Source organism: Spinacia oleracea, chromosome 6 (assembly GCF_020520425.1).
Source record: "Spinacia oleracea cultivar Varoflay chromosome 6, BTI_SOV_V1, whole genome shotgun sequence".
Classification (NCBI taxonomy): Eukaryota; Viridiplantae; Streptophyta; class Magnoliopsida; order Caryophyllales; family Amaranthaceae; genus Spinacia; species Spinacia oleracea.
Window position 1 is genome coordinate 113,673,644 of NC_079492.1, and position 23,376 is coordinate 113,697,019.

Below are 23,376 nucleotides of genomic sequence, written 5' to 3' on the forward strand. Positions count from 1 at the left end.
AAAATCAATTCGCCAACGCACTGGCAAAACTGGCTTCAATGATCAATATTCCAAGTGGCTTGAGTGAAATGCCCCTTATCATCAGAACTCGCCAAGTATATGTCTATGCTATTAACGGGGAAGAACTTGAAGAAGAAAGACCTTGGTTCACATACATCCTAAAAATGCTGTAGAAATACAATTTGAAGATCTATACCGGGAATAACATGAAGTTGAAGCGGAAGAAAATGATGAGTTAATAAATAAAACAACTGAAATAAGATGATTTGGAAAACAAGACAATATAAATATGTAATAGAACACAATTTATTTATATATAGTAAACACGCCTGTTCAACTATCATATTAGCAATAATGTTTACAATTAAATAATAATAATAATAATAATAATAATAATAATAATAATATGTAATATGTTTACACGTGATTTATAATAATAAAAAAAAATATAAAATAATAATAATAATGATGACAATATTAAGAATAAAAATAACTACTACCTCCGTTTCAAAAAGATCTTTACAGTTACTATTTGCACGGACTCCAATGCAATATTTAACTACTAATATATCCAATTTCGTATGTGAAAAAATTATAAAAATTTGATATTCTAAAAATACATTTCGAGACCAATCTAACAAGATCTTAAATGTAACGTTTTGATGTATATAATAGTAAGAATTTACGGTCAAATTTTTTATAATTTGGGCACATTTTCCAAAGCGTAAAGAACTTTCTGAAACGGAGGTAGTATATTAATAGTAATGGACAACGTTAATAACTTAAAAAATAAAAAATTAGATTCATATGAAAATTCTAACATAAAAAAACTTGAACTAGAACATATTCTTTCGAACTGAACTAAATTTCTTTGACCTGAACTAAACTTAACTAAATTTATTAGACCTATACTGAAGTGAGTTGAACTTATTAGACATGGACTAAAATTACTGGACATGAACTGTGAACCGAATTGAAGTTATTGAACTAAACTATTCAACTTATTGGACCTGAACTATAGAACTAGACTTATTGAACATGAACTTAACTAAACTGAATTTATTAGACCTAAACTGAACTAAATTGAATTTATTAGACCTGAACTGAACTAATTATTATTTTAAGTCCAGAAAACAGGGCCTAACCCTCTAATCTTTAGAATTGTTAAAACATAACATATCACGACATGTTTACTTTTGGATTGTAGAAATTTAATTCGATTGTGTTTCGTTCAATTTGTGAATGAGCCGGATATTGTAGCTTACTTGGTCGCCAACGGCGTTGTCTTTCGGAAAATACCGAATGGTCGAGTATAATATGGAGAATATTATATTAAGGCTTCGTTCTATTGGACTTATTTTGATTGAACTTATTATCTGAACTTATCTGAACTTAACTGAACTTAACTGAACTTGTCTGAACGTATCAGAACTTATTTGAGTTTATCGGAACTTATTTTATCTGAAAAAACTTATTTGTTCTGAAATAAACTTATTTATGTGTGAAAATGTCTGAAAAAAACCTATTTAGCTGAACTAATATTATCTGAAATTATCTAAACTTATATGAACTTATCTAAATTATATGAACTTATTTTATGTGAAAAAAATTATTTTGTCTGAAATAAACTTATTAATGTGTGAAATGTCTGGAAAAAACTTATTTTTGCCGAACTTTTATTATTTGAACTTATCTGAACTTAACTGAACCTATCTGAACTTAAGTCAAAAATAAGTCGAACAGACAAGAGTCTAAGTTAACTTCATTACATTTTTACATACTAGACCTATAGTGAAACAGTTAACTGGGGAAAAATTATTATTATTATTATTATTATTATTATTATTATTATTATTATTATTATAAATCAAAAGCTAACAAAGTCAATCATTTTACAAATAATAATAATAATTATTATTATTATTATTATTATTTTTATTATTATTATTATTATGATCATCATTTTTATTATCATCACCAGTATTATTATTATTACTATTATTGTTACTATTATTATTACTTATTATTATATCACAATCCTATAATCTCTATTCTATAAGGGTATTCCTAAGGTCATTATGATAAATGAATTTTTGGTGTCCCACTTATAAATAGTCAATAATGCCCCTATTAATTTTAAAATATCATGAGTGTTTAATTGTAAAAGACTCAAAAAAATAAATTATTTAAGAAAGGTGAAAAACGACAAATAATAAAGGTTCCATACATAAAAAATAAAAGAAATAAAAATTGCAAAGATAAAAGAATAGCTTAAATCAGGGAATACAGGATTATGCAAAATCAACTAAAATGTCAACATTTTCTTTGATAAATCTCCATATATTTATGATTCAATTCATCCCCATCTAAAACAGTACAGATATGGCATAATCAAAATGACGTAATTTGTATAATCTTGGTGGTAGTGTTACCTACTTACCTCCATCTATTGTTGAATTTAATCTAGAACATTATTATAATGTTGGTTACATGTAGCAAATCGATTGGGAATAGAATGCATGTCCTAGATAAACATACTGCGAACAAAATAAACAAGTGATACACACAACTTTATAGGTTTCATTTGTTACGTATTTCCACTACAAAAATTTGTATCTTTAACGACAATCTAATTACGACGGGTCAAAAATCCCGTCGCAAAAGCCTTTTGCGACGGGGCTAACAACCAAACAATGACGGGAATAACCGTCGCAAATGTCTTTTACGACGGGTTTACGACGGATTTACGACGGGATTTCTATTAACGACGGCCCCCTTTTATGACGGGTTCGCGACAGGAAATCCCGTCGTTAATCAACGATTATTGGCCTTTCGCGACGGGATTTCCCGTCGTTAATAGTACAATTTCTTGTAGTGTTCGTATTTCATTATTGTTGCACTAATTAGATATTTGTTAAATATAAATGATGTCAATTTTTTCTTAAAAAAGTATGTTGCAAAAAAAAATTATTGCATATTTTTTAGCTTATTAAATATAAGAACGTATATTATTTTGCTTTTTTAATTTACTTTTGCACGCATCGCGTGCATATAAAACTATTTGTTCATAAGATAACATTATTATATATTGTGGAGCACTAAAAGCCGCCCTAATATACTCAAAACCGCCACATTCGTTTACATTAATACCCTTAATTAAGTATCATCACTCGGAAATATTTCAGAAGTTACAAATTTTGGATTATAATTATTACCATCGATACCAAATCTAGCAACGGAACCTACACATTAAAATAAAAATTATTAAAACCAAGCAATTTTAATTATTAATAACTACACTAATCAATTAATCATAAAATTAATTTAATTTTCATGCCACCGACTTATGCATTTTAAGTTCACACTGCGGCGTAGACTTATGCAGTTTAAACTCACATCATGGCGTAGACTTATGCATTTTAAGCTCCTGCCATGGTACGAGCTTAAAATTCATAAGTCTACACCATGGCCGAAGCTCATAATTCATAAGTCTATAATTGTTTTTCCCGGGTAAATTAATTCAAATCCAACAACAAATCAAACCATTAAATAACATAGACTTATGCATATTAAACTCAATATTTATTTTGGTTCCAATCTTTGTCACAATACAAGTAGAAGAATTGTTTTATGATGAGATCTTGCTGTGTTTGAGATTGATATTAGATGATATTAGATGTATGAGCTCTCAACTTATTCACTGTCATATATCTCCCAAAGGGATTGACTTTAACTTCTTTGGGACATTCATTTATGGCATGTCTGCAAAGAAGGATAGGGTGGTTATATGGGAGGATTTAGTAACTCTTGTTGGCGCTATTCATGGTCCTTTGGTGATAATGGGGTTTAACTCTATGATGGCTATGGAGGAAAGAGTTAGGAACCCTGTGAAATATTCTGATATCCAGCCTATTAGGGACTGTATGGGTACCTGTGAACTTGTTGATGTTAAAGCTGTCGGTAGAAAGTTTACCTGGAATAACAAACAAGATGGTGAAAGTAGTGTGTTCTCCAGAATTGATAGGGTGCTAGCTAACTCTCTTTGGGCGGATATTTTTCCTACTACAGAGGCTACTTTCTTCCTTGAAGATACTTTTGATCATTTCCCCATGGTATTGAGTTGTTATAGGACTTCCAACCTCAAGAAGCCCTTTAGGTTCTACACGTGGACCAATGCTGATGGTTTCCTTCCTTTGGTCCAACATGGTGGTCCATTGGTGTCACATGTTCAAGGTCCTACAAAAGCTAAAATGGATCAAAACTGATCTAAAATCTCTTAATAATGTTGAACTTTCTTCAGTAGAGGCTACTAATATTAAATGTCATCAAGATTTCCTGTTGGCACAAAATGAGTTTCATGCAGATCCTACCAATAGTGAACTAGCTACAGTTGAAAAGCTGGTTAGTGGGAAGTACAAAGAGGCTAAAGCTAACTGCATGTCTTTCTTTTCTAAATCAAACTGCTAAAATTCAGTGGTTGGAACTTGGTGATGAAAATTCAAAGCTTTTTCATATGAGTATTAAGAATAGAAGAACGGATTTAGTCCACTCTATTCCAAATGCAGCAGGTGAATGGATTCACAATGCAACGGGTGAATGGATTCACAATGCAGCAGGTGAATGGGTTCAGTCCACTGATTGTGTTCAGGAGGATTTTACCCAATTTTATGCTTCTATTTTCTGTGATATCTTGGAGGGAAGGTCTCATGTTAACACAGTCATAATGAATCAAGGACCTAGGCTTATTGATGCGCACATAGCCTTACTTACTTGTAATTTTCAAGAGGAAGATATTAAAGGGGTTATGAATGCAATTCCAGTCAACAAGCTCCAGGGCTCGATGGCTTTAACAACACGAACTTTAAGGCTTCTTGGCCTATCATCAAAAGTGATGTATTTCTTGTTGTTCATGACTTCTTCCTAACACGGGAGATCTTGAAAGAGATCAATGTTACTTATATTTCTTTGGTTCCTAGCTAATATCACAGTGCCAAACTCTGAGGGGGATTTTAGACCAATCTCTTGTTGTTCAGTCTTATACAAGTGAATCTCTAAGCTTTTGTGCAAAAAACTCAGTCAGATTCTCCCTGATATTATCTCCCCTAATCAGGAGGCTTTTGCTGCTGGGATGTCCATTCTTCATAATGTTTTTCTCTCTCAAGACATTATTGAACATTATAATAGGGGAAACTCAAGAACTAGTTGTATGATGAAACTAGATTTGAAAAAGGCTTATGATACTTTTGAATGGAATTTTATTGAGGAAGTCATGCTTGAACTAGGTTTCCCTACTTTCTTTGTTAATCTAGTGATGACATGTCTCTTTAATACTCAGTACTCAATCTTGATGAATGGAGCTCCTTCTCCTCTAATTCAACCTAAAAGAGGTTTGAGGCAGGGAGACCCCCTCTCCCCTCTTCTCTTTACCTTATGCATTGAATATTTTTCTAGATCAATGAAATTGGTGGCCACTCATCCCCAATATAAGTTCCATTCAAGATGCAGATCCCTTGCTCTTAATCATTTGTGCTTTGATGATGATCTTTTAATGTTTCGCAATGGTGACACTTATTAAATCCAGCTGATGCTTGAAGGTTTCAGACTCTTTTCTGAAACCACTGGTCTTTAGGTGAATCCTTCTAAATCTTCAATCTATTGTTGTAGGGTGGATTCTCACACTAAAGATGAAATGGCTTCTATATTCGGGTTTTACCTTGATACTCTTCCTTTTAAGTATCTTGGTGTGCCTATCAGTTCTAAGAAGATCCAAGCTGGTGATCGTGTTATTTTAGTGGAAGAGATGGTGGCAAGAATAAGGTCTGGAGTTCTAGGCACCTTTCCTTTGCAGGAAGGATGCAACTCATGAATTCAGTGCTAATGAGTATAAGTGTTTACTAGGGTCAAGTCTTCCTCATTCCAGCTTCGGTTATAAGGAAAATTAATGTCGTGTGCAAGTCTTACCTCTGGTTTGGTGTGTATGATGATAGAAGACTTGGTAATGTCATCTGGGATAAATTATGTAATGATAAGGATCATGGTGGGCTTGGGTTCATCTGGAACCAAGCAACTATCGGTAAACTGGCATGGGCAGTTGAACAAAAGCAAGATAACCTATAGGTTAAATGAATTCATGCCCTCTACATCAAAACTAAGAACTGACAGCTTTACACTCCTTCTTTGTTGCCAGTTAGGCTGTTAAATACATATGCAGGGTGAAACAATTGTTTTCTAAGAAGCTTCATTCCACCTCATGGCTTACTAATTCTAGGTGCTCCGTCAAAAAAGTATATCACTCTTTAAAGAATCCACATGCAAAAATTTCCTGGGCTAGATATGTAGGGAACAAGTTTACTCTTCCTAAGTATAGATTTACTATGTGGCTGGCCTTGTTGGACAAGCTTAAAACTAAGAACATGTGTTTCAATATGGTATTGATAATGATAACCCGTGTGCTATCTGCAGTGGAGCTCTTGAAACTAGTTCTCACCTGTTGTTTGACTGTTATTACAGTAAGAAGTGTCTCACTAAGATATTGGCTTATTGGGTATCAGGATCAAGAGAACTTCGGTGCTACTTGTGCTTTACTGGTTTAGAGCTTACTACAGGAATTCCTTCAAACAAAAGGTACGTCTATATTATTATTGTAGCCAGGTGCAGAAATTAAAAAATTCAGCTATTTGAGAACATTCTGTTCCCACCGTGGCTTCTCTCATTCAAGACCTGAAATATGATGTCAATTATAAGAGTCCGGATCCTCTAGAGTTTTAATAAAACTCTACAAGGTAGAGTTGTATCTAACCCACACATTTTATAATCAATGGGCTCATATTAGTGGGAAGTGAAAATCAGTAGGTGGATATTAATGAGAAAAAACAAAGAAGATTTTGGAAAGATAATGTATGAGCCATTGATTTTTCATCTAATGGTCGATATTGCTCAAACTCTACCTTGTAGAGTTATTTTAGAACTATAGAGGATCCAAAACCCAATGATAATGTTGAAGATTCATAGCAAGAAAAATCGGTGAGGCTGATAGGAGTTGCCTAATTTCTTTGTAATTAGCCTAGGTTTGTTTAAGCCTTAGAGTGAGGGTTTTTTTTTTTTACAAATAAGAGAGAGAAATATATATCACCAAACAACTATTACTACCTAGTCAGTATGTGTGGATTTTTTGTGTGGATTTTTTGCCCTACTGACTAGGTAGTAATAGTTGTTTGGTGATATATATTTCTCTCTCTTATTTGTAAAAAAGCCTCACTCTAAGGCTTAGACTTATGCATTTTTAGTTTATGTCATGGTACGAGTTTAAATTCACAAGTCTTTACCATGGTACGAGCTAAAAGTGTATAAGTTTGTACCATGTTACAAGCTTAAAATGCAGGAGTATGTGAATTATTTTTTGGACAAAAAAGGAAAAAATCACCTCTTGTGAAGTCGTCAAGGTTCCGCCAGTAGACTCGGACATGTACCAATTGTGACGCATTTTCTCGCCGACGATGTTAGCCTTGATGCGGAGGCCGGATTGACACCTGGAGGTGGCGGTGGTCAGAGCTGATGGTGGTTAAAAATGTGGTGGGAAGGTTAGATGTGGAAGAAGGTAAACGAGGAAGGTAAATGATGAAAGGAGGGTGGTAAATGTAGGAGGGGACATGGATAAATAAATGGGGTGGTATATACATAGTAAGCCCCATATTATACATTAGTGAAAGTAGATGTCAACTAGCTTAATTGGGATAGTTTTGAGGGGAAATACTCAAGATAATAGAATCTCGTCCACACTATTTACCGCCTTACATTTTGTGACTCTTTTTATAGACATACACACAAAACCATTATATGTTAGTAGGACTATCCTAAAATAATAACACATAAATATTTGATTTAAATAAAAGAAAAAGTTGTTAATGGAATTAATTGGTTATATAGAATAGCATGGCGCACCTAATTAATATGTACTAAATCTTATGTACTCATACAATTCTCTTACATCATTCATCGTATATTACTAAAATTCAATACCCTCATTTGTTAATCCCCCCTCCCCCATATAACTACGTACTATTACATATAGGGGTGTCATATCGGATCAACGGATCGGGTTTGGGTCGGACTCATCAAATTCGGGTTGAAACTGATCGAGTTGGAACCTATCCATTTGGCTAATGGGTTGGATTGGATCAAATTTAAAACTTAACAGATTGGATGGGGTCGGATTTTTTAAGCACGGGTTCATATCGGATCGCGTGGTAAACAAATCGCAATGTAATCGGGTTGGGTCGGATTGGATCGGATTGGACATGATGGATTGTTAACGGATTTAGTCGGACTATAACATGTTCGGGTTCATATCGGTTCGGATTAATCGGGCAGCGGCTAAAACAAGTTGGATTAAAACGGATTTAGCCGGGTTATATGAGATTCAGGTTTCATATCAGTTCGGGTTATTATAGGATCGGGTTACTATTATAACAATGAACTAATAACAAATAAAGTTTATTACGTCGTATTAATGAACTAACTAGTGTATGGCTCGGGCGATGCCACGGTTGCTACATTGAATAACTAAAGTTTTAGATTTTTCTTGAGCTCAATACTTGACCAAAATAATTGTATTCTATAGAATGAAAAATATCCGTTAAGTTCGTCAAACACAGACATGCTAAGTCATTTATCATGGCAAGTAAGTTTTCAATCATATCATCTTACAATTTGTATAATTTGTTTTCTCGTGGAACTAAGTGCGTCAAATTAATAAACACCAAATTAGATATATATACAGCTATGTAAGGCAATCCTATAGTTGATTCTTATGAGACTTAAGAAATTAAGGCAATCCTATAGTTGATTCTTATGAGACTTAAGACATTATGTTTCTTCATAGTTGTCATAATGCTTTAATTTTTTTTCTTTTGAAAATAGTCCATAGACATTAAAAAGTCACATAAGAATTTATTTGTTTTATACTTCATGTGAACATTTATTTATAAATTAATGTGAAGAGATAACCCTAATTGGTGGTTGGTTAAGATGGTAATGAGAACTATCTTCCACACTTGAGGTCTGGTGTTCGAACCTCATCTTATTGATTTTTGGTTGTCTATTACATAATATTTGGTGAATGGATGATGTGGCGTGAGGAGAGTACTACGTGACACATATACATTTTCCACAACGCTTTTTAATATATTAGTATAGATAAAGTAATAGTTAACTAGTATATATAATTTGTAAGAAATTAAAAAGTATAACGTCCACATGTAATTAGTTTAGTAAACTAATAATAAGTTATGGATTGATGATGATAACAAGTTCAAACTAAAACTTCGTAAGATTATAACTATACAAGAATAAATATATAATTCCATAATTGTATAACTATAGGGTTATCAACGATAATTACATAGTAAATAACTGTATAAGGCTATAACTATATAATTTTTTATAAGATTATAAGTTTATAAATATATAATTCTATCACATTTTAAATATAGAGTCAAGTAAGTTGGTACGGATCAAAATTGGTTCGGATTAAACTGGTCAAGGGTTGAAAAGGTATGGATTAAATGTGTCACGAATTGAAAACGGATCAAAATAAACGAAATTTCTTCAAGTTTGAACGGGTTCAGGTTCAAATGGATCGGATCATAAACGGGTTTCAGATCGCTTCGGTTCGGATTAAATGGAGAGATCTTAATCGGATCAATATTAACGGGTTGAGTCAGATCCGAGTTGAATGTAATCGATCGGAATCGAATTTCAAATTTTAGCTCACGGGTTTTAGACGGTTCGGATTGTAAACATTCGGACAAATCCATCGAATTTACTGTGTCAGATTGAGAATTGACACCCCTGATGACTTAACTGGATTGATCAGATATGTGTTCTCAAAATTATAATAAAAGGATCGGAGTATAACAATATTAGAAGTACACTAGAGAATCGTTACTTATGTTTTTGGATATGTATAATATTGTTACAAATACTCCTTGACTCCTTCCCTTTCCGTTTTAGGTATAACATTATCATAAGGAGTACTTTCTGTAATTCTGTTTAAGCTTTCAATAAGTATAGAAGAGGAGTAAATTAAATATAGTAGTGTTTGTTTCGCCGATTTTTGGTATGTGTGTTTGGTTTAGAAAAAATCATTTTCTAAACTCATATCTCAAACCTACAAGGCATGGAGTTTAGAAACCCAATGGGAAGGTGGGTATGATATATAACTTTAGGTATCAAATAAAAGAAAAATATTCATTCCCGGATATAACCAAACACATGGTATTAGGAATTACGTTTCAACTCCATACCACCATGGTTTCATTTGCCATTCCAAACCAATACCACTATGCAAACCAAACGCCCCTTGTTGGAAATAATGCAAAGAAAGAGTATTACCATATTGTGAAAATGTCCCACATTGGTAGAAATGAAAAGGAGGCTTTTCAAGTGGAGTATTTAAAGAAAATGACTTTGTCCCACATGGAAAGAAAACAAGCTTTTCCTTTTGTTTAAATATAGGGAAGTAATGTTTATACTTTGAAGTACTTCCCCAAGTGTTGTGGGCTAGAAGGGGGAATCCCCACGCGCTGCCGCCGCCTGTCCGGCCGGTTCGTGTTCGTGTTCGTGGCACGTGCGCGGTGTGGTGGGGCCTCCTTTTTGGGCCAAGTCGTAGCTGACGGTCCAGTCTTTATGAGGCCGGTCAGTTCCGTTTTAATTACTCAAATCAATTCTGATTTTCAGTTATCAAAAGTTTTATTACATGATCAATTCTGATCAGCGGTTACAGGTGTTTTAATTACCCAATTAAATGTTAATTTTCGGTTACAAAATCTTAGTGGCTTTATAATCTGTTTGGGGATCAGTTTTGAAAGCACACCGAAAATCAAACTCTCTCTACTCCTATTCTGAGCATTATTGTGAGTTCCATGTTTCTCCTTAGTTGAGTGCACATTTTGGAGAGACGCTGTGTAAAATCTTGGGGGGCAACGCCTTTTCCGATTGCACCATAGTCGGGGCGAATTTTGCTTCTAAGACAGTGTTTCGTAACACGTCACAGCTTTATTTACATCAAATATTCGGCCCACATTTTATTAACATTTTCGGATTTTACAGTCTCATTTCCTACACCCCTAAGTGGAGGGATTGGGGTTGGGGGGTTGGGGGGGAGGAGGGGTGTAAGGCTTATAATGGTCCTCTGAATGGGGGTCTTATGCAAGGGCAGCACAGAGGATTTCTTTTTACCTGAAAAAAAATGGCTGAGTATGACAATTGATGACGACATCTTTTTTTCCTAAAGCGCATCTTCATGCTCTCATGTGTATGATCAAACAAGTATATATATGCATGCATCTTTTAAAATCTCAACAGCCTTATAAGTACTTCGTAGTATTTATCAATGGAGCTTTTATTTTGAGGGAATTGTTGGGAAAAAAAAACTTATATATAATAAGGTTATATTTTGTACTTCTTATTAAACTTATTTTTCCAAAGTAAATTAATTATTTGTTATATTTGTATTTTTTTATATAATATATTTTTCCAAATGAAATTAATTATGAATTATTTCTTATTCACTATTGTTTTTCCACACGTATTAAAGCATTGGAGAGTTAATTTTTACAGATGAAAAAAAATCAGTATTGTTTTTACTAAAACTAAGCTTATAATGCTTAAACAAGGCTTATCAAATTAAGTTTATGTAATATTAATACTATAAAAAAAAATTCACTTTATGTACACACGAAGTTTGGCAATGTAACTAATTAAGGAGTAATGAATTGAAAGTGAGAAAAGTTGGAAAGAGTAAAGTAAAATTAAATCTAAAATAGATAAAAATAAAAATCTAACAAGTTTATATTAAAAAAATGATTCTAATTAGAAATCTAATCTAGTAACATGCCCAAGGACTAGCCCGTTGATCTCTTAAGACTTGTTGTTGCACTACCAATACAGATCCCGAGGTATTAAAGTCAAGTGATACCAAAAAATCCCCTATCAATCCTAATTCAGGATTATCACTCCAATCTGATAACCCCTCCAATAAAGTTGGATTAATTCCACTTTTCCTCCCGACGACCCAAAGATCTATTGGAACGCTATCGTTCAACGATTGCACCGCCGAAACAGTTTCGAAACCATTGCTCACAACTACTTCCTTGTACACTACTTTGTCATTCATCTCATTTTTGACCCAAAACCAAGTTACCACCCCATCATCCAACTTCCTTTCTGACTCATTATCCCCTTTGTATTCACTTGCCAAGAACCTAACAACGATCAATGACACATCAGGATGTTCTACCATTCGAGCTGCCAATGAGAGGGCTTCACGAGCATCTGGCCCACCAAGGAATAACATGGCAAATTGACGATGTACACGGTGGCTCGTTCGAGCCGGAAGTGTTCCCCATGCAGCTGCATTTTTGCATGCTAGAATTCCCACGGAACATGGTGCGTGAGATAATGTGTTAGCATTAGCAGATTGAACTCCTTGCCTAAGTATGGCGGTTGAAAAATCATTCCCATCTTCAATACATTTTTTATGGAAGGGTAAAATAATGAATCCTACCTTGTTCAATAAGGCAATTTCACAAATGTCTTGGTACATGGTCCGTTGAGGGGTAACACTTGTAAAAAAGTTCATAGTAATTGAGTCTGTACGAACCTCTTCGTAGAGCTTGATTGCGTTGTGAACAGCTTCGTTGTTGTTGTCGTAATAATCATCACTTTGCTTCGTATGGTCGATGAATACTGGTGCAGCTCTCCCTACGAGTTCGATAAGGTAGAGAGCAAAAACTATAAAACGATCTTTACAAGTTGGATTAGCAAATTCCAACAGGCTAAATAGGCTAGCCACACTTTCTTGGTCGTAAATGCAGGCTAGGATTCGTAGTTCGGAATCTTGTACTGTGTGTTGTATGGTTCTTTTTTTATTGATCATATATGGTCTTGTAGGGTCATAAAGGTAATCAAGTATAGGGGTGGATATGCTAGTCATTATGATTGTCAAAATTACCATCAATGAGAAAGATGGCGTGTTTACGATCTGCAAACAAAGATCTCGAGTAAGTAGCATATATATTTTTTTCCGAAGAGGAGTAAGTAGCATATATTTAAGAATTAAAACACCAACACTGGTAGTAAAATTTGAAATTAATTGAAGTATACAAATTAGATTCTAGTAGAAAATTGTATTCCATTAATATATTTAATTATTAATATGAAATATTCATAAAAACTTGATATCAATTTAGTAAAATCTTATATGACAATATTCTCCGTATGTAATAATCTAAATTTGTTTTTTTTAAAATAAAGTAAGAGGAAAGTATAAAAAGTTAAAGTTTAGCAACATCTAAAGAATATGTGATATAGTGGTACCTTTAAATCAATCCAATGAAGATATAGAAGAAACTCGGTTTGACCTCTAAGGCTAAGCATGAAGCCCATAGCAAGAGAATCTCTATACGACATGTCCATCCATCGGGCCGACATGGAAACTGAAATAAGCTTGGATACATAGCCCATAACAGCCATAGCGAAGAGTGGAGTTAAGCAAGACCAACAACCGGTCATTGCAAACACATTTGTCTTGAGCCCAATAGTAGCATATGCAAAAGGCATAAGAATATCATTCATAAAAACCTCACTCTTATTTACAATAGTTGCCCCGATAGGGGGTCCATTTGGTATAGCTAAACCAAGCCAAAGAGGGCCATTTCCAATTGCAGCCCCAATAAAGTCGGAGAAGAAAGCAACTACAAAAACGGCGAGTAAAGTAGTAGTAATATATTTTTGATCCACGGGTTTACCTTCAGGAGTTTGCCGGTTAATCCATTCCATTACTAGTGGTACACCACCAAATATTAAGGTACCAACCCCAGCTACTGTTAACATGTAATAAATCGTGTTAACTTTTTTCCCTTCTCCTACCTTAAGGGCTTCAAATATAATAATCACCACTATACCAATAAGGTCACTAATGAGAGCCGTTGTTAAAGCAATGCGTCCAATGTCTGAGCTTAAAAGTTGCATGTCTCTTAGAATGGAGTAAATAACTGGAAATGATGTGATAATAACAGCCGATACTATACCTCCTATAGAAACATCCCTTCGGAGTTGTGGGTCCATGTATCCTCGTATACATGCTATTACTACCCCTATGCAAATTAGGGGTACTATCAACCCGGATATTGCAATCACCCAATGTTTCTTTCCGGCCTTAGTAATCACACCTAGGTCCGTTTTCACCGCCGTTACAAACATGAAAAACATGAATCCCATGATCCCGATATTTTGTATTACAAATCGCGAGTTATCTGGAATCACATTCTTCGCAAAGTTCTCATTATGTCCTAGGACCGATGGTCCAAGGATTATGCCTGCCTACACACACAAATAAGTATTATTATTTTCTAGTGTAAAACATTCATAAAGGTAAAAATGTATGATTTTTCCTGGATGTATGGAGACTTATAAAACATGATATTTTGCATACCATGATTCCACGTATCCCCTCATTGATGCTTTTTTACTACTTGTTTCCATTATATTTCAAATTTATTTAGACAATAAAAAATAATCACGCTTAATAAATTTTTAGGATAGTATTCTAAAATATATTTTACACCCCCCACACACACATATATATAGGATACAAGAAGGTTTCATTGATAACAAGTCGATAACCATAAAAAATAAAATTGAGAAAAGACTTACAATAATATCGCAGATGACTTTAGGTTGTTTGAGAGGCTTCAGAGCGAATCTCATAATTTGACTGAAAATAAGAACTATAGACATTTCTAAAAGGAGAGTGGTAAAGGAGAAATCAAGAGGACTGGTGCCTTGAAATATTGAGAAAGCATGAGTACCACGGTTTCTTCGACAAATAATTTCAACAACTCGGCCATGATAATCTATCACGGCAGATCCATTTAACTCAGATAGAGCTTGGTCCATAACAACAACAAACTTAACTTGACGACGACAACAACAAAATGAAGAAGAAATTTTCTTGATCACGACGATCAATTAATTTTTATTATGAAGACGATAATATGATCATAATCATGAATAATATAACCATGTAAGCAAAAATTTGAAACTAAACAAAACAAAAATCAATCAAGTTAAGTTTTATTTTTTTGGGGTAAGAAAGACAGTGAGAGAGGGAAAGTGAGAGAAAGTAAAGCGGAGAAAGTGAGAAGAAAGGAAAGATTGAAGAATGGTTAGGCGTTAAATGTGGCGATTTATTTCCATTTTAGTTTCTATGTTACTCCTACATTCTAGTCCTATCATTCATCCTCACTTTATGTAACCCTTTATGTTATTTTATTTTCTATTTTGTTTACTCTTACTTATTTAATATGTATGTATCCATGCCATTTTTAAAATGAAAAAACATATTCCCTCTATATTTATTTAAGGGATACACTTGCCTTTTTCGGCCGTATTTATTTAAGAGATACACTTGCTATTTTTAGTAACTTATCAACCCCACCATCTAATTAAATAATATATCTACACCCCACCCCCACCCCCTCACTTTCTAAAATGACATGGTTCCCACTTGTTTTTCTTATTAAAATATCTACTCAACCCCACTTGTTTTATTACTTTATTTCATTCAATTCTTTCTCTTAATACCCGTGCCCGACCAAGTGTATCTCTTAAATAAATACGGAGGGGGTATTATATTTGTTTCAGTGCCGGGCTATAATTACGTCACGACAATGAGACCCTGTGCAATATTTTTAAATGGTGCCCTTAATTCATTACTTTAAATTAAATATCCAATTTTTATTATACAAAAAACCTTCACTTACAAAATTTTGTCGAAATGATAAACATAACAAACAAAAAAAAAGCATTAATAAAATCACTTTAAAAGTGTATCATTTAGCCGTTAAAAACGAGATTTTATAATGAATTGAAGGATGAAATGAAGTTGGAGATGAAAAGTTTTTTGAAAGTTGAATGAGAAATATGGGGAAGAACAGATGAATGTGTGTTTCCAAGTGTTTCCCATAATCCCAAGTGCATAGTAATGTAGCCCACTTGGACACCCGATTTTCATTGCACTCGGGTTCTTCTCTCTTTCAAAAAAAAAAAAAAAAAAGTGCATAGTAATGTACGTAAAAAAATGAAATTATAGAGTCAAACTACAACTGTATTAACTCTGAAAATCAATCAAAATGCAATTTTTGTTGTAAGGGGTTTCGAACCGAGCCCTCTACCGTATTAATGCATTACCTTAACCAATGCTCCAGTTTAATATTTTTGTATATTTAGGAAACTAATTAAAGTATATTTAAAAATAAAATTTTGGGGCCCTGTTCCGTCGCTCACCCCGTACCGCCCCAGAATCGTCCTGATTTGTTTTTTTTGTTCTATTCAATTACATCGTCTTCAATACGTATCTTTGAATGTTTATATAATTCATTGTGTATTTTTAAAAGTAATAAAAGATGATACAACAAAAACATATAATGAAACAAATCTAACAAAATCTCAAACACTTATTTCTTTATTTTATACAACTCACGAAATGCGTACAGTAAAACATTTTTTTTTTTTACTTTGACCTACTTAATAATAAGTAAGTAGAAATAAAATACGGAGATTATATTATTTTAAATGTAATTAATAAAGTATCTACGATTGATTTGAACAAGTACTTCGTATTGGAAATCAAGTAAATCTATGAAAATAATACACAAAAAATCATTAAAATTACCAAAAATTGTGTAAAACAAAAGATAAAAAATCAACAGACACAGACTTACCATTTGGAGTAGTTGCAGAAGAAATTCTCCCAAACAAAGGGAAAAAACTGAAATTAAGGATGAAATGGAGGAGAAACTTTTATATCTGAGTGAGAGAGAGAAACAAGAGGGTTGGTGGAGGCGGAGGTCTCTAGGTCTTGGATAAGGGAATAGTGCCCTTGCAGCGAACAATTACGGGGGCGAAGTTGTAATTGCGAAACTAATTGCAACTTGTATGACACGTGCACGCTGCGAATTTAGAAAAAAAAATAAAAAAATCGCAACGCTCTTTCGATTTAAAAAGTTGCGAAAAGCTCATTTAACTTTGACCCGCATTGACTATATAGTTGTTGCAACTCCTATAATTAGCATGAGTTGCAAATTTGCAATTGATGAGTTGCAAATGTCTCTACTAGTGTTAGAATAATTGAAATTGCTACTTTGTACGTGGTCACTTTGCTTTAAAGTTAATTCAAAGAACCTAAGGTCGGGTTGTCCAAAAATTATCTTTGTTAAGAGTGACGTAACCTTTTGTTTTGTTGTATTTAGCATGTTGGGTGATGAAAGCAATAAACATACTTGCACCGCGCGCTAAGGTAGTGTGGCCTGCAAGGCTTAGTAAGCGGCAAGCTCGCCTTGTGCGCTAAGGCCCAATGCCCACATACATAACTTAGGCGCCAAGTTACTTGGGCCATAAGTTGTTCGTTTTCCTAATCCTACAATAATTACACTTCTAGGTATTTGATTATTCCTAGTGTTCTAATAAATTTAATTAACTAGAATCTTAATGGGTTTAGTTATTTTTTTTGCTAAGCAAGTGAGAATAATATCAAGGCTCAAACAATTACAACCTAAACTAACTTCAAGAGAAACAAACCAACTAGGTTGGACCATTTCAACAAGAAGTTAGCAAAACAACAAGCAGCTAGGAAAACAAAGCTTATAAGCTCACAAACGAACTATTGTCTTTCCTGTTTACATACTTAGGCAAGATTGCTTGGATTCTACTCTTCACAGTTTGCTTCAAAGTACCAACTGTAACTTTAACAGCAGGAACCAACTGATCCCATAGACTAGTGTTCCTGCATCTCCAGATTAAGTACACCAGTGCCACAATTGCTGCATAGTACACCTGCTTCCTGAACTTGGTGTGTCTTCCATGCTTGATGCTTCTATATAAATGATGTAAATCAACAGCAGTAGTGTTGATCCCCAACCATGCCTTCATTGCAACCAAACATTGCTTGCTGTAAGAGCATTCAAAGAAAAGATGATGATGATCCTCATCCTGCTGTCCACAAATTAAACAACTTGCAGAACTACTGATACCAATTTTAGCCATTTTAGCTGTAGTTTGCAACCTGGATTGGATTACTAGCCAAGAAATAAACTTGTGCTTTGGGGTATTAAGCCTATTCCACACCAATCTGTCCCAATGGACCTTAGGTCTATTACCTGCCAGCTTGTTATAGACTTGCTGCACAGAATATTTAGTCATTGCACCAATTTCTGCTTCAGTAAACACCATTTTGAGTTTCTCTTTAGTACTGAAAACCTGTATCCAATACCAGCTAGCTGTTATTTGATTGAGTTTCTCTTTAGGGTTTAGTTATTTGATTCCTAATAGGATTACAATTATCTATTTCCACCCTATAAATATGTGGTTCATGATCACAATTTATACAACAAACAAGACATTAAACTCACGAGAGAATTCAATATTTGTCTATCACCTTTGTGAGTTTCCCGAGTGCATAAAACCTTAGAGAATATTCTAGTTGGTTGAATATAAAGCGGATACGGACGTGCTGTGGACTTTCTACGGAGGGGTGACATTTGGAGTCATGTACTTCTTCTTGTTCGATTCGGGAGTAGCTAGGGAAGGTACGCATCACAATGTATGCTAAATTATGCTAATTGAATATGTGGCAATTAATTTGGATTCCTGACTTTATGATTTTTCCGCATGAATTATATTGTTCATAACCTTACAACACAACTTCCTTTAGGCATTCTTGCAAGAAACCAAATCAATAACTTAGCATAGGATACTTAAATCAAAATCGAGTGAAACCCAAAGCAAACAGCAAGAAGTTAAGGGTGGCAGAGGATCGGAAACAAATATATATTCTTCTTGTAGTTTATTACAAGCTTGGAAAAATGACTAAACTCATCCACTTCTTTTTATTTTTATTACTACTTTATCTACTTGTATTTAGTTTTATTAGTTGATCGGTTCTTCTGGTTACTGATTTTTTTATATGCAACATCAAACTGCATCCCTTTTTTTAATATTAATACCAGTATGATACAATATTATCAGATACTCCCCCCGTCCCTTAATACTCGCACCGGTTTGATCGGTGCGGAGTTTAAGACATTTGAATTGACTTATTAATTTAATGGGTGTTAGTTGATAGTGGGGTATTTTATTAATATAGTTAGTGGAAAATGTGTAAGGGGTGGTGAGTGGGGGGTGTGAATATTTTAATGCTTTTTTGTAAGGAGTAGGGGTAAGGAGTAGGGGTGTAGGTGGGTTAGTAGATAAATGTGAGAAATAATATAATATGGGTAAAAATTTCCATTTATAGAAGCGGTGCAAATATTAAGGGATGGTCCGAAAAGGAAAGCGGTGCAAATATTAAATGACAGAGAAAATACCAAAATGTATCCACTCAAATCCCAGAGGAGCAGAGAGACTACCGTCGGGGATAGTTGCATCTACATCTGACCTCTATCTCTGTAGACTATGGGGTCTTCCTAGTGAGGTATGTGAACATTGCTAAAACAACTTATAAAAATTGCAAAGATTTGTGTGTATTTTCCTAGACCTAGAACCTTAATATTCTTCACAACATCCCCTACTGTCACAGTATTGTTGACTCGTAAATCATGAAACCAATCGCTAACAATTTTTGTATATTCAAGACTAGGATCCCTAGCCTTTGCTTCAATAACTTTTTTGGCACCTCTTGGCAATTCCAAAGAAACATAAACGTCATCTATTGTTATTTTCATTTTACCCGTATATATCCAAAAGAAGAGAGGTATGAAAAGGATCAAAATTATGAACTAGCCACCGACAGAGATCCCAAGGCATCATGAACATCATCTTTTTATTTTTCAGCCAAACCCTTAAAGTTCTTATCCCCCACTAGTAGCTTATACAAAATGGCAGGGGACATTCTGGAAAACGTCTTGACCTTCTCACTTTCTCCCCTCGCAATAACTTGCATTTCTTGTTCTTCTCTTACTTGTGCAACTTCTAAAGAATGATCGCTGCAAAATATATGACATAAAAGTTACTACATAAATAAGAAAATGAATAGGAAGCAAAGCAACAACATGAGGGTTTGTGCATCAGTGTGAATCAGAGGCATGCTTTTTCTCTAATCTGTTCTCCTTTTTATCTTTTTTTACTTTGTATACATTGAAATCTGGTTATAGCATATTGTATTTGTGGAGTATTTATGTTCTTGCCAAATTCCACGCATACATGTAAAGGAGGCTTTGTACGAAATCCCACTTATTTAACATGAACCTGTATTACCTACATTGACTTTTGTATTTGCAGATACAACAAGAAATTGCTTATATTAAACCAGGGCTAGGAGACACACATGTGGGAGTTTCAATCAAGATTCGTGGAAGTCAAAACAGGAAAGCGAGTTATTCGTCTCTATTAAGACAATTGAAAATGACATTCAACTTTATAATAGGGCTAGACAAGGGGGAAAGCCGGAAATATACAAAAATAAGGTAACTGATCTAAACAGCACATCATTACACACTTTTCCAAAGTTTCTCTACCTAAACTTATCAACAATAACCAATAGCAATAACCAATACCTCTGCAGTAGTTCAGGTTCAACAAGTTGAGTTTGAGATTAACTCTAGATCGTGTCTGCCTACTTGCAATATCTGATTTAGTACATCATAAAGTGAAGTTATTGAATAAGAAAAGAAGTACTCCCTTTGTCCCTTATACTCGACCTATTTTGACTTTTCGCACTATTCACATAATTCACTTTGACCCTATTTTATTTCTAGTATATGAAAACAAATGTTAGTATATAATATATTATTGGATTCATCTTAATATATATTTTCAAAATATTAATATTTTATAAGTTTTTATAATATGTAGTTAAAGAAATTGGTGGTCAAAGTTGTGCATTGGCAAGTGTGTCCGGTCAAAATAGGTCGAGTATTAAGGGACAGAGGGAGTATACTGAAGAATTTGGTTACTTATTAAATAAAATCAAGTTCTTTACCTTGTGATGGCTCAAGTTGGCTTAGCCTCCTCTTCTTTTTTGCTTCGTTTTTCGACATCCTTCTGATATTTGTTCACAATTTCAAATTTCTTACCTATCCAGGTTTAACATTAGGGTTCATGTTAAATAACGCAAATGTACATCAAAAATACCATAAACTATAAAATAACAACAAACTAGTTCAACACAAGAAGTTCTTGTTTCTCCAAAAAGGGTAACATACTAATACGAATTGAAATTATATATCAAAGCAAAAGACCAAATTGTCCATTGAATCTCCAGATCAAACAGAAAAATTGAATATTTGTAAAGATTGTACGGAGCTATTAGGTTTTTCCGTTCTACAGAAAAATCCAGCCACTGTAAGTGGTGAAAAGATTGTGAGGGTAAAAGCATCAGCTAAGGTCAAACGTTGGGAACTCCTGAAGGAAATTGATAACAATCTTCCATTGAGTGTGAGGTAAGTTACTAGTTATTGATACTAACCCTTTTATGTCTAGAAATTTTCGCTGTGAATGTGGAACTAATTGATGAACTGTATTGGGCTATTAACACAAATCACATAGGTTATGCTTTTTATAGATCTAGGTGTACTTACTTGGTTTATGTAGTCATTGGCATCTATAACAACAATAAGAGCAGCTAATACATAACTGGCAATCTACTACAATGCAGGTTCTTGTTTCCCACCACTCTCGTTTTGCCTTTATGATGAATATGACAACATCATTCCACTCAAGGTTATCCAAGATGTGGAATGCCAACTATAGATTGTGCATAATTGTGATTCAACGATGTTGAATTTAGCAGTATGTATGATAATACAACTGATTAATACAGGAAACAGTGATAATCAAGGCCAGTATATCCAATAATAGTAGTCTCATGAGTGGAGCTAGATTACTAAATGAGATGTAGCTTATAAATAGATACTAGTAATGTAATACATTAGTGATCTAGGCCCATGAGGCCAAGAGTGCATCTGATTTCATTAAATAGATGTCCAAGTGTTACTGCGAAAAACATTAATTTCAGCTGTTTAAGAATACTGCCTATTTCAGTGAGTTTTTTGGTTCTTTGCTCATATTAAGAGTTGTAGCTTGTTAGTGGCAGATAATTTGATGGATTAGGATTCATACACATATTCATAATTTTCTCTCTCCTAAATTCTAATGACAGAGAATAAATTTAAGCTCACGTGGGGCAGCACAATCATGCATGAAGGAAGGTGTGTCATGAGCATAAGTAGCAGTAGATGAACAAGAATGCTTGGAGTACTAAGAGTAAGATGATTCATGACAAGTTTATGCGAAATTAAAGTGATTCCTACAGCAAAGTTCATCATTGTTTAAGGCTGCAAATCCACTCTTACAGCCCACATACAGCCTATTACCATGTGGGCCTCTAAAATTCAAAGTCTCAGGGCAGTCCTGTAACAAGTTGGTCTTACACCCCTTGCCTTCATGAGGGGTAATGGTCATCGGAAGGTTGAACCCATCAACAAGGCTGACTCCATAGGCGGAGTGATCCTTGTTGCCGTGGTGGATGCTAAACTAGGTTATGGTGGTAAGGATTTCTCTGCCTAGCCCATCGCATTCCAGGAGGCCACCGCAGTCTCTGAATGCACAACTGAAGCTCCCATTACGGAATGTATATATTATAAAATTTAATTAAGAAGTATAATCTAATAAAGATGTATAACTTTGATCATATTATAAGTTTATAACGGTTAAAACATGATAAATCAATAATAATGGCCTCGGGAAAAAAGGCCAAATCAAGCATGAAAAAATAGGAGCCTCAGTAGTCAATAAGGACTATGGACTTATAGAGAGACTACTTCATCTACTGTAACTAAGTAGAGCCTTTCTTGCCAACATGAACCAAACAAACACCACAAACAATCAAGGGCGATGATAAAGGTCGCAAGTTGCGACAACATTTAGTTGTCACAATCTTACGTGTCGCAGTTTAATTGGTACATATAGGCGCCACGTAGGCTATGTGTCATCAGGATATTTTTACTATCAATTCAATAATTTTACTATGAAAATATGTAAAATAGATTAATCGATATAAAAAAGGAAACAAATTAGAATATTAAATTTTTCTTATCTTTATTGAAACATGTATAATAGATTATATAAGTTAAATATTTTAGTTTCCAATTTAAATCATGACACATAAGCATGCCATGTCATCATTGTGACACGGCTTAAAGGTCGCGTGTTGCGACCTTTATCATTTTCGAACAATCAATCTCAATCCCTGGCACAAACCTATAATTCTAAACAAACATCTCATCAAGGGAAATAAAACATTAATTTCCGGTTAAGATT

General features: G+C 34.1%; 2 protein-coding genes and 1 pseudogene across 2 annotated transcripts; all 3 read right to left on the bottom strand.

The window, feature by feature from the left end:
- Window positions 1–11,696: 11,696 nt before the first annotated feature.
- Window positions 11,697–15,193, bottom strand: LOC110785920 (cation/H(+) antiporter 24). The gene is made up of 3 exons (XM_021990435.2): window positions 14,716–15,193; window positions 13,378–14,382; window positions 11,697–13,042 (listed from the first exon to the last, which is right to left on the bottom strand). The coding sequence occupies exons 1-3, from the start codon at window positions 14,956–14,958 to the stop codon at window positions 11,885–11,887; spliced, it is 2,406 nt and encodes an 801-aa protein (XP_021846127.1). The 5' UTR covers window positions 14,959–15,193; the 3' UTR covers window positions 11,697–11,884.
- A 2,510-nt stretch (window positions 15,194–17,703) lies between these two features.
- Window positions 17,704–18,291, bottom strand: LOC110785918 (uncharacterized). Its single transcript, XM_021990434.1, has one exon. The coding sequence runs from the start codon at window positions 18,289–18,291 to the stop codon at window positions 17,704–17,706; it is 588 nt and encodes a 195-aa protein (XP_021846126.1).
- A 2,846-nt stretch (window positions 18,292–21,137) lies between these two features.
- Window positions 21,138–22,680, bottom strand: LOC110785917 (osmotin-like protein; annotated as a pseudogene).
- Between the last annotated feature and the right edge of the window lie 696 nt (window positions 22,681–23,376).